General features: G+C 41.4%; 1 protein-coding gene across 1 annotated transcript in view; it reads right to left on the bottom strand.

Moving 5' to 3' along the window:
- Positions 1-12,920, bottom strand: part of LOC117521226 (solute carrier family 22 member 13-like) — a 51,437-nt gene that overhangs the window by 35,743 nt on the left and 2,774 nt on the right. Inside the window, exon 3 of the mRNA XM_034182564.1 lies at positions 9,064-9,205. Within this exon, the coding sequence (XP_034038455.1) occupies positions 9,064-9,205 (142 nt within the window). The remainder of the gene's footprint in view (positions 1-9,063; positions 9,206-12,920) is intronic.

The following is a 12,920-nucleotide window of genomic DNA, read 5'->3' as shown; positions in this document are numbered from 1 at the left end:
ATTCAGTAGATTCTCACAAATCCAACAAGACCAAGCATTCATGATATGCACGCTCTTAAGGCTATGAAATTGGGCTATTAGTTAAAAAAAAGTAGAAAAGGGGGTGTTCACAATAATAGTAGCATCTGCTGCTGTCGCTACAAACTCAAAACTATTATGTTCAAACTGCTTTTTTAGCAATCCTGTGAATCACTAAAGTAGTATTTAGTTGCATAACCACAGTTTTTCATGATTTCTTCACATCTGCGAGGCATGGGGTCAACCAACTTGTGGCACCTTTCAGCTGTTATTCCACTCCAAGATTCTTTAACAACATTCCACAATTCATTCACATTTCTTGGTTTTGCTTCAAAAACAGCTTTTTTGATGTCACCCCACAAGTTCTCAATTGGATTTAGGTCCGAGGATTGGGCAGGCCACTCCAAAACATTAATTTTGTTGGTTTGGAACCAAGATTTTGCTTGTTTACTAGTGTGCTTGGGGTCATTGTCTTGTTGAAACACCCATTTCTCTACTTTTAAGATTAGGCTTAAAACTTTCCTTTTTGCTAAAGCTTATAGTTAGGGCTGGATCAGGTGACCCTGAACCATCCCTTAGTTATGCTGCTATAGAGGTAAACTGCTGGGGGGTTCCCATGATGCACTGTTTCTTTCTCTTTTTGCTCTGTATGCACCACTCTGCATTTAATCATTAGTGATCGAACTCTGCTCCCCTCCACAGCATATCTTTTTCCTGGTTCTCTCCCTCAGCCCCAACCAGTCCCAGCAGAAGACTGCCCCTCCCTGAGCCTGGTTCTGCTGGAGGTTTCTTCCTGTTAAAAGGGAGTTTTTCCTTCCCACTGTAGCCAAGTGCTTGCTCACAGGGGGTTGTTTTGACCGTTGGGGTTTTACATAATTATTGTATGGCCTTGCCTTACATTATAAAGCGCCTTGGGGCAACTGTTTGTTGTGATTTGGCGCTATATAAAAAATTGATTGATTGATTGATTGATTGATTTCAAGGGCATGTCCTCTTCAGCATAAGGCAACATGACCTCTTCAAGTATTTTGACATATCCAAACTGATCCATGATACCTGGTATGCGATATATAGGCCCAACACCATAGTAGGAGAAACATGCCCATATCATGATGCTTGCACCACCATGCTTCACTGTCTTCACTGTGAACTGTGGCTTGAATTCAGAGTTTGGGGGTCGTCTCACAAACTGTCTGTGGCCCTTGGACCCAGAAAGAACAATTTTACTCTCATCAGTCCACAAAATATTCCTTCATTTCTCTTTAGGTCAGTTGATGTGTTCTTTGGCAAATTGTAACCTCTTCTGCACATGTCTTTTATTTAACAGAGGGACTTTGCGGGGAATTTTTGCAAATAAATTAGCTTCACACAGGTGTCTTCTGTCACAGCACTTACAGGTAACTCCAGACTGTCTTTGATCATCCTGGAGCTGATCAATGGGTGAGCCTTTGCCATTCTGGTTATTCTTCTCTCCAGTTTGATGGTTGTTTTCCGTTTTCTTCCACGCGTCTCTGTTTTTTTGTCCATTTTAAAGCATTAGAGATCAGCCTAAATGAACAGCCTATAATTTTTGCACCTGCGTATAAGTTTTCCCCTCTCCAATCAACTTTTTAATCAAACTACGCTGTTCTTCTGAACAATGTCTTGAACATCCCATTTTCCTCAGGCTTTCAAAGAGAAAAGCATGTTCAACAGGTGCTGGCTTCATCCTTAAATAGGGGACACCTGATTCACACCTGTTTGTTCCACAAAATTGACAAACTCACTGACTGAATGCCACACTACTATTATTGTGAACACCACCTTTTCTACCTTTTTTTTTTTTTTTACTAATAGCCCAATTTCATAGCCTTAAGAGTGTGCATATCATGAATGCTTGGTCTTGTTGGATTTGTGAGAATCTACTGAATCTACTGGTACCTTGTTTCCCATGTAACAATAAGAAATATACTCAAGACCTGGATTAATCTTTTTAGTCACATACCACTACTATTATTCTGAACACTACTGTACAAAATGGTCTATGTGTTTTGTTGGTCTTCATGCCACATCTCAAAGCAATTTCTCTCTGCTATTACACAAAGGGCTACATCACAAACTTTGCACTTCCATGGAGTTGACTGAGTGTGTTCCTGCACTGAAAACAACCTCTCCTCACACTTTGAAGCCTCCTTCCATTCATATGCTTAAATGGTGCTTTACGCGCCAATTGTTGGAGCGAGAGAGGCTTATTCAAACATCATTCACGGGCCAAGTAGTAAAGCATCTCTTCTACTGACACTCTTTGGTGCACCACGTGAGATTGCTCTGCCCAACGAGTGGATATTGGAAAACCATGTGATGGTGAACCAATTCCTGATTGGACACTCACATTGCACACGTCATCACACAGCTTCTATGAGGACTGCAAGCATGGTGGAGGGCTGGTTCGAAAGTCCGTGGAGTGTACTTTTCTGCAAAAAGTATGTTTCTATCTAATATAATTTAAAAGTTATGTATATTAAATAAAACTTGTATTCCACCACTGTATATGACGGGGACAACCCCAAAGGATTCAGAACTGTTCCAGCAAACATAAGCACTTACATTGAGACAGTAATGAGCTGTTGTATATAACAGTAGTCACACTGTACAAAAACAGTATAAAGCTGGCAACTGCAGCTCACAGGAGTTCACTGTAAATTAACATGGGAATTTTCTTAACTGCAGTATTTGTTTTTGATGGCCTAGTTACAAAGTCATTGAAAGCCTGAATCTTTTTGATCCTTGACAAACACAAACCTAGACACTACAATTCCTCATTCAGGTTTTCAAATGCTGCAATCGGGGTTTCCATTGCATAGATATCTATTGAATCACTAGAGTGGAAGATGGGCCGATCCGCTCATTCCCTGGCTGTTGCCTGAGTGCTGCTATCTTCATTAACGTCTGACAACCAGACATAAATAGAAATCAATCTGTGCATGATCAATGTTTTCAAGAGAGTTTCACCATAAATCTGCATTTTCTGTGCTATTAACTGTGGTGTTACATTTATTCAAACTCAGTCTCACATTTGTACAGCCACTATTTGTCAAAATAAATACAGAAGAGGATAAAACTATTTGAATGAATTTGTTAGTTCCACTCCAGATGGTTTGAAACAAGTTAGAAAATAATACCATCAGTTTGTCAAACACACTATGTCTGCCACAACACGAGATACTAGTCTGATCCTTAATCAATTTCATTATGATGTTAAAGATGGGAAATAATCAGGGGTAAAAGTAAGAGCTTTTCATGCTCGCATCATATTAAAGATATTAATATTAAAGGCTGCTATTAACCCACCTGCAGCGCCGCTTTTATAGGGCTCTTCTCCATGAAAATTTCATATAATATAAATGAAATGAAACATCCACACCAGCCAGGATGAAACTAAGATTATTCGGTAATTTCTGGATCAAGCTGAAAGAAATCTGAAAACCCTACACTGGAATATGGAGTATATCATAAAGAAATTAATCTTATTCATGTATTTTCTTACACAACCCCAATTCCAATGAAGTTGGGACGTTGTGTGAAATGTAAATAAAAACAGAATACAATGATTTGCAAATCCTCTTCAACCTATATTCAATTGACTACACCACAAAGACATTTAATGTTCAGATTGATAAACTTTGTTTTTGTGCAAATATTTGCTCATTTTGAAATGGATGCCTGCAACACGTTTCAAAAAAGCTGGGACAGTGGTATGTTTACCACTGTGTTACATCACCTTTCCTTTTAACAACACTCAGTAAGCATTTGGGAACTCAGGACACTAATTGTTGAAGCTTGTAGGTGGAATTCTTTCCCATTCTTGCTTGATGTATGACTTCAGTTGTTCAACAGTCCGGGGTCTCCGTTGTCGTATTTTGCACTTCATAATGCGCCACACATTTTCAATGGGTGACAGGTCTGGACTTCAGGCAGGCCAGTCAAGCACTCGGACTGTTTTACTACGAAGCCACACTGTTGTAACACGTGCAGAATGTGGCTTGGCATTGTGTTGCTGAAATAAGCTGGGACATCCTTGAAAAAGACGTTGCTTGGTTGACAGCATGTGTTGCTCCAAAACCTGGATATACCTTTCAGCATAGATGGTGCCATCACAGATGTGGAAGTTGCCCATGCCATAGGCACTAACACACCCTCATACCATCACAGATGCTGGCTTTTGAACTTTACACTGGTGACAATGTGGATGGTCTTTTTCCTGTTTTGTCTGGAGGGCACGACATCCATGATTTCTAAAAACAATTTGAAATGTGGACTCATCAGACCACAGCACACTTTTCCACTTTTCATCTGTCCATTTCAAATGAGCTCGGTCCCAGAGAAGGCAGCAGCCTTTCTGGATGTTGTTGATGTATGGCTTTCGCTTTGCCTGGTAGAGTTTTAACTTGCACTCGTAGATGTCATGACAAACTGTGTTAACTGACAATGGTTTTCTGAAGTGTTCATGAGCCCATGCAGTAAGAGCCTTTACACAATGATGTCGGTTTTTAATGTAGTGCCGCCTGAGGGATTGAAGGTCACAGGCATTCAATGTTGGTTTTTGGCTTTGCAGCTTATGTGTCAAAAGTTCTCAAAATTCTCTGAATCTTCTGATTATATTATGGACTGTAGATGATGGAATCCCTAAATTCCTTGCAATTGAATGTTGAGAAACATTGTTCTTAAAGTGTTGGACTATTTTTTAACGCAGTTGTTCACAAAATGGTAATCCTCGCCCCATGTTCGCTTGTGAATGGCTGAGCCTTTTGGGGATGCTCCTTTTATACCCAATCATGACACTCACCTGTTTCAAATTACATGTTCTTTGAGCATTCATCAACTTTCCCAGTCTTTTGTTGCCCCGTCCCAACTTTTTTGAAATGTGTTGCAGGCATCCGTTTCAAAATGAGCAAATATAGTCTGAGTCCGTCCAGTGGTTCATGGCTGCTTGTTCCAGTACTGATAACGATGTGACTTTAGCTGGGAAAATCAGTTATACTTTGTATTTTTGAAGGAAAGGATTTTCAAAATTAGCCTGTTCTCTGGAGGAATTTCCTTTTTCAGCTGAGTTGCAATTGGAGGTTGAACCTTTTGGGTTCTTGGATTTTGCACCAGTGTGCCTCATATATGCTCTCTTTTTCTGCTCACTTTAACACTTTATGTGAAGTATTAAGGCCTCATCTGTGTAGATTTGATCTCTGGTTCCCTTATTCGCTTGTTCAAAAAGATGTCTGGCATTTGTTTTTGGAAACTGATTGGGACTTTAATACTCAGTGGTTTCATGTGATTTTTGGGGTTCTGTTAATTTGTCAGTTTCTGTGGCTTCCTCATTTTGTGTATTCCAATAAGTGTTTTGCTCTCCCGGTGGGGTTCCTGTTGGTTCCCCTTTAAGCCCATTCCTCATGGTCCCTCTGGAGTCGGTGTCCACAAGAGTCGGTCTCCTGATTCAATCTCGGTCTGTCTATGCTTCATGGTCGCCCCCCTGACCTGGCCTTACGCCGGTCCTCTGATCTGCCAGTGCACCAGGTTACATCGTGTGGCCGGCCTCCCACTACTGCTTTTTGCCCTGTTTACCACCTGTTAGTTCCCTGTCCCATTTTTGGTCATGTTGTTGGTCATCCGTGGGGTGTCCTGCCATATAGTCCTCCTGTTTGTCACCCTAGTCTCTGTTTGCCCACCTCCTTGTCATTTCCCCCACCACCCTCCTGGTGTCAGTTTGTTTTTGTTCGCCCGCCCGGTGGTGCCCGCATGGCTGAGGGGTACTGTCATGGTTTTGGCCTGATCAGGGCGTTGAGCCCATTTTCCCCCCCTTTCTGTTGTTCTCTATCGACCCCAGCTTTGAGTTATTAGTTGTTTATTTTCATCCTGGTTTATTCTCTGTTATGTTGTCACTTTTCTTTGTTACTTTTTACTTTGGCCTTTCGTTCAGTTCTGTTCTTGTTTTCTTAAGTCAGTTGTGTTTTCATTTATTGTTCATTAATTTATCACTTGGTTATTTAGTTTCTCTCATTTGTTTCATTTGTTGTGCTTAAATGTCAGGTTTTGTTTTCTGTTATTGTTTTGTCACTGCTTTTCTTATGGTTTTTTTTTACCACCTTGTTTTCTTAGTCAGCTTCTGTTTAGTTTTAGTATTTATTACTATTCATGCTCATGTCGTTTTCATTAGGTTATCACTTATTTTGTTTATCATTAATGTCATCAGTTATGCTTACTTATCCAGTTTTGCTTTCTGTTAATATTTAGTCTTTGATTAATTGTTCTGTCATCTGTTTATCTCCTCGGTTCACAGTTCAATGTTTCTCTCACACCCATCTGATTATGTTCTCACTTCACATCTCTGCACCTGCCTCATGTCTTTGTCTTTCACTTTGTCTCTGTCTGCTCAGTGTTTTCTTTCACTCACACGCTTGGCACCTGCTCATGCATCTTTGTTTCCTACCTCACTTCACTTTGTGCACTCTCTTCCTCCCCATCTTGCACAGTGTTTAATCTTCGTTCACTAGCCACACCCCTTTCTAGATTGTTCCTCATGTGCACCTTGTTAACGCCTGTCCTATTTAACCTCCTCCCAGTCACCACACCGGTGCCAGTTTGTTGTGTTGTACACATTCCAGTTCTCTTTTCAGTCCTGCTTTTTGCCAAGCCGTTTATCGTATCTTTGCTCTGGTTTCCTCGACCATGTCTCTTGGCTCATACCGGATGTCTGTGTTTGCTCGTGCCTCTGACCCCTGCTCAACCATGACTGTGTTTTTGCCTGATCCTGATTGTACCTCTGCTCCGCTGCTTGAGCACATGTGTACTGAACCAGAGCCTGGAATAAAGACCATGTTTTCTCCTACACCTAAGCCTAGTCTGGGAGTTTGCACTGAGGGTCCAGCCGCTATGGTTAACGGGCAGCTGCCCGCTCTGACGTATACATATATAAAAGGGAGCTGAGCCAAAAGGCAAAGCTCTGGATCTACTTGACAGTCTTTATTTCTGCTCTCAAATATGGTCATGAGGGTTGGGTCATGACGAAAAGAACTAGATCGCGGGTACAAGCGGCCAAAATGGGCTTCCTCAGGAGGATGGATGATGTCTCCCTTAGCAACCTGGTCTCACGGCAAGTCGTGATTCAGCAGCATGAAATATACATTAATCTATTGGTTTGTGATATTGTGAAGAAAAGCGGCTCATTTTCGTCACGGCAGCACGAATTCATTCTAAATCATTCCGTGATGGCCGCACGAAATTAAAAGTGAAGCGGGGGGGGGGGGGGGGGGGGGGTCGGGGTGGTTATGGTTAGGGTGGGGGAAAGAGTAAGATTAGGTTATGGTTAAGGTTAGGGTTGGGGTTAGGAATAGGGTTAGGAATAGTGAGTTTAAAAAAAACCCCGTCACGAAAATTTTACACATTTCATCACAGGAGCACAAAAAAAACCCCAAAAACAAACCAAAACAAAACAAAAACAAACAAAAAAAATGTGAGACTGGGCTGCCCTTAGATCTCACTTTGTGGGGTAAGGATGATTCTGAGAAAGCTCAGAACTACACAGGAGGACCTGGTCAATGACCTGAAGAGAGCTGGGACCACGGTCACAAAGATTACATTAGTAACACATGATGCTGTCATGGTTTAAAATCCTGCAGGGCAGCAAGGTCCCCGCTCAAGCCAGCACATGTCCCCGCTCAAGCCAGCACATGTCCAGCCCCATTTGAAGTTCCCCAGTGACCATCTGGATGATCCAGAGGAGGCATGGGAGAAGGTCATGTGGTCAGATGAGACCAGAATAGAGCTTTTTGGAATCAACTCCACTTACCATGTTTAGAGGATGAGAACAACCCCAAGAAAACCATCCCAACCGCGAAGCATGGATGTGGAAACATCATACTCTGGGGGTGCTCTTCTGCAAAGGGGACAGGACAACTGCACCTTATTGAAGGGAGGATGGATGGGGTCATGTATTTGGCAAACAACCTCTTTTCCTCAGTAAGAGCAATGAAGATGGGTCATGGCTGGGTCTTCCAGCATGACAATGACCCCAAACACACATCCAGGGGAACTAAGGGGGGGCTCCGTAAGAAGCATTTCAAGGTCCTGGAGTGGCCTGGCCAGTCTCCAGACCTGAACTCAATAGAAAATCTTTGGAGGGAGCTGAAAGTCCAAACCTGAAAGATCAAGAGAAGATCTGCATGGAGGAGTGGACCAAAATCCCTCCTGCAGTGTGTGCAAACCTGGTGAAAAACTACAGGAAACATTTGACCTCTGGAATTCCAAACAAAGGCTACTGTACCAAATATTAACATTGATTTTCACAGGTGTTCAAATACTTATTTACAGCAGTAACATACAAATAAATTATTTTTAAAAAAATCATACATTGTGATTTCCGGATGTTTTTTTTTTTTTTTAGGATTATGTCTCTCACAGTGGACATGCACCTAAGATGAAAATTTCAGACCCCTCCATGATTTCTAAGTGGGAGAACTTGCAAAATCACAGGGTGTTTGAAATACTTATTTTCCTCTCTGTGTGTATATATATATATATATATATATATATATATATATATAAAATGTGTGTGTTTACAGTGTTTGTAAAATACCTGTTGACAGTCTAGGCTATGTCAGAATATTCTATTTCTGTTAATCCCACTTTCAATATTAAAATATGCTGAACCATTTGTCCTGTATCATAGCTACATGTATGACATTTGCAGAAAAAAACCCTGTGAAAATCAGTTTAGTATTAAAAGAGTTACACTCAATTAAATGCGCTGACACTTCATTGAGCTTTCAAACAGCACTGAGTGGAGCGGGTCGGATGACCAGTCTAAAATGGCGGTCCAACAGCTCGTCAGCGCCAATAGGCAGTAGCGGTCGATGCGGCGCCTACCCTTTATAATGTCTATGGTTTCCACAGCCTGACCCAAAGTCCATGCAATCAGTGAACAGCTTAAAACTTTTGCATTTTAATTTTTTTTCTTACATTTGTAATGTATTTTTGTTGTTATTGTTGAATTCTGTGAGTGTACATACCCAGTACAACAGAGTTGACTTGATAGCCCCCATTTCCAATCCCTTGCAAAAACTGGGATGCAATATATAAGTACACATTTGGGCACAGTCCTGTTACCACAGTAAATAAGAATCTCCAAACCAGTGCAGTTAGAGTTCCTCGCCCAAACCTGTAACACAGAAATAAAATTGAACAAGACAAAACACCTCATTCCAAATACAATTTCTGAGTAATAATGACTTTATACAACTCTACTGTACACAGCTATTAAATTTAATACAGTGTTGTGCTGTGTCTTTCTCCTGTTCTGTGGAATGATCTCCCTGCATCAATAAAACAGTCAGATTTTGTGGAGACTTTCAAGTCCAGACTTAAGACGCTCTTATTTTCCCTTTTGTACGGCTAGCATACTGGTACAGTTTTGTTTTACGCTTTTTACTCTTTTAATTCATTTTATTAGTAAACGGAGCGTGCCGCGGCCTCAACTTTACCTAAATTCTGGGTCTTTCACTGAAGCTTCGTGATAGTGGCCGGCGATCACCTTCTTCTGTTTTTTTTCTTGTTGATTAATGCTGGCAAATTATACAGTGTTTCTTGTCTTTCTGATGCCTGATGCTATTTTGTCTCTCTGTTTAAGGTGCAGCTCCATACAGAGATGGGAGTTGTATTTGTGGTGGCAACCCTCCTGTCCTGTGCACCAACAGCATTTCTTGTATATTCGTCCGTGAATTGTTCTGTAATTTATGTTTGTGGCATGCCTCAAGCAGAGAGTCACCCCTTTGAGTCTGGTCTGACTTGAGGTTTCTTCCTCAGAGGGAGTTTTTCCTTACCATTGTTTCTCTGGGGTTGGTAAGGTTAGACCTTACCTCTGTGAAGCACCTTGAGGCAACTCTGTTGTGATTTGGTGCTATATAAATGAAAATAAATTGAAAAAAAAATTGTGGAGTGTATTGGTTCTGTGTGAAAAACATCTTGAGGACAGCTGTGTATGTGAAGTAGAAATAAAATAGCTGATGCAGGACAGGTCCAGCAGAATGCATTGTTACTGCATACTGCTGGATCCACAGAACTACAGACTGCTCTTATTCCTGTTTGACAACCACTCAGGTAGAGCAGACGCCCATCCCTATTTCCTGAAAATATCCATCTATGTACTACAGCCAGGTGATACATGGGCATCACATTTACTTTTTGTTTTTCTTATCTTGTTTAGTTTGATAAAGTCTCAGAAATCCACTAACTTATCTGTTCGTCAGAGCTGCTCCACTGTCTATGAGAATCTTTGGTTGAGATTTCATCATTGTCTGTTCCCTGACCCATTCATGGTGGCCAGTGACTGCATATGTGTGTGGGGAGCTCTTCTCCTACCCATGGCTGGACTGTAATTGACACTCCTTTTACACTCCAGTCACAGGATCAATCAGAACAAAGGTGTGTGTAACTACATGTCAAGATACGGGCACCTCCAGGTCCTCCAGGTCTGCAAACGTTATACCCCCGTCACACTAGAGCACGAATATCATATGAACTGACATTCAAATGACATTTGTGCAATTTGTGCTGCACTTGAACTGCACTCGAACGCCCCATACAGCATTCCGACAGCAGTCAGCACATTTGTGTGTCGCTTGTGCTGGAAAACATCTGAACAACGGTGGAGTCAGTTGTATCACATTCTTACTGCGGTAGAAATGGGCATTTGAACGTCATTCGTGCAGTTCGACCTGCAGTTAAACTGCATTTGGTCTGCAGCACAAATTGCACGAATGCTGTACGAATTGACATTCGAACGACATTCGTGCTGCATTCGAATTCCGCAGACAGCATTCGTGTGGCACTTAGGGAAATATGCCAAATTGACAGGCCAGCACAAATGTAGAGAACAGGCACACTACTGTCGTGCTGCGTTCGAATTGGGGAATATTTGGACCGTTGTTACTGCTGTGTTACTGCTGGCTCAAATGGTATTCAAACTGGCATCCGAAATAGCAACCCACCAGTATTCGGAGCAGTCTGATTGCGTCTGCACATCCTGATTGTGCCCCCGATGAGCCAACCCCCCCATGCATCCTGTTCAATGTACAAAGGAAATATTATGTGCAAAGAATGTGGCATGCAATCATCATGTGCACTAGACATGAATATTGTGCAATCACACTGAATACACCATGTGTCACAGAGAGTCAGCGCGCTTCTCCGTGACGTGCTGACATGCACTAACACCGTGTGGACGAGGTCTAACAGCTATGATGACATGATAATACAAATAAATCCTTGACACATGAGATGGACTGACAATGCATTTGTGATTACATGCTCATTCTGGAAGTCGCTGTTATGATGAGGATCATGTGCCATGCTTGACTCTGACACAAAACAAGTTTAAAAGACCAGAAAATAAAGGATGACAGGTTGAATCTGCACCCCCACTGAGGAAGAGGTGACTTTGGAGGGTGAATTCTGTTTGTTTTCCAATTTGTATGATTCGTACAGCATTCATGCTAGTGTGACGGGACCATTAGAGAATGTTGACACTGTAATGTGAGTCATCCCAGCAGCCATTAGGCCAGAGGCCAGGCACAACCTGGACAGGCCGCCAGTCTATCTCAGGGCCACATATAAACCTACAAATGTTTTCACAGCTATGGTCAATTTCATTCATTCATTATCAATACCTGCTTACTTCAGTCAAGGGTAACGGGGGGTTGGAGTCTATCCCTGCAGTCATAGGATAAGGGGTGGCGTACAACATGGACAGAATGCCAGTCTGTCACAGGGCCACATATAGACAAACACACTGACACTCTCACACACACCGGCGGTCAATTCTGAGTTACCAGTGTACCTAATCTGCATGTTTTTGGAAGTATGAGGAAGCCAGGGGACCTCGAGGGAGTCCATGTAGTTGAGTTGAAAAGAAAAGTTAGCGTGCACCCCCGGAGATAAACTTTTAACTAACATTTTTATATAGGGAAATATATGTAGAAAACGGTTTGCTATGTTAAAAAATTCACAATTTGTCCCACGTACCTTTTTTATACAAATTAAGCCACCATTATGGAAAAATCTACACTGTTACACTAAACACTCCATTTTAATACAATAATTAAGTTAATGTAACTCAAACTTTGAAAAAAGTTAGTCACTCATTTCCATTAATTAAACAAACTCAAAAATGAATTGTTGTAACAACTCAGCTCCTTTAAGTGCATTTAAAGTTTAGGGGCATTCAAGTGTTGGTGATGTATTTCCAGTGCATTCCTCTCACTCATTTTAATAGAGTTTATGTAACGGATGCCAGCAGGCGTCGCTGTGCATATGTAGTTAGTAAACCTCACTCCCAAAAGAATTCTCTGGTCACAAGGCCAGATCCCTGGGTTTTAGCCTTCCGGTTAGAGAGTCCGACTTCCACGCAGGAGCTCGTGACTTTGTGTCCCGAGGGGAGAGAATGGGCAGAGTCATAACAACGCAAAGTCAACAAGTAAACCAAAGAATGCATAAAAAAAAAAAAATCTAATCCAAAATGTAATGCAAATTTTTTAGGCAAAAATTTATTTGTCACTTTGTTCATTGAAAAACATACACTAGATTTACATAAGTATAATTAACTATAAATTGTTGTTACTAAAAATTTAACAATTACATTTTTGAAAATTATTTGATTTAAGTTGGGAATCGGTTTCCTAAAATGGTTTGAGTTCAACAAACTCACTGAGTTTTACAGTGTATTATTCGCCATATCTCCATTAATATCAGTGGCGGTTTTTAGTACTGGCCATATGGGCCACCGTTCGGGGTGCCATTTTTGGCAGGGCAGCACGGTGGGCACAAGCATTGAACAACAACAAAAAATCTCCGCAAAATGGTTTTCTTGTCACTGTGTG

The sequence above is a fragment of the Thalassophryne amazonica genome, chromosome 12 (genome assembly GCF_902500255.1).
Source record: "Thalassophryne amazonica chromosome 12, fThaAma1.1, whole genome shotgun sequence".
Taxonomy (NCBI): domain Eukaryota; kingdom Metazoa; phylum Chordata; class Actinopteri; order Batrachoidiformes; family Batrachoididae; genus Thalassophryne; species Thalassophryne amazonica.
The sequence above is the reverse complement of the archived record's forward strand: the minus strand, read 5'-3'. Positions and strand labels throughout refer to the sequence as shown.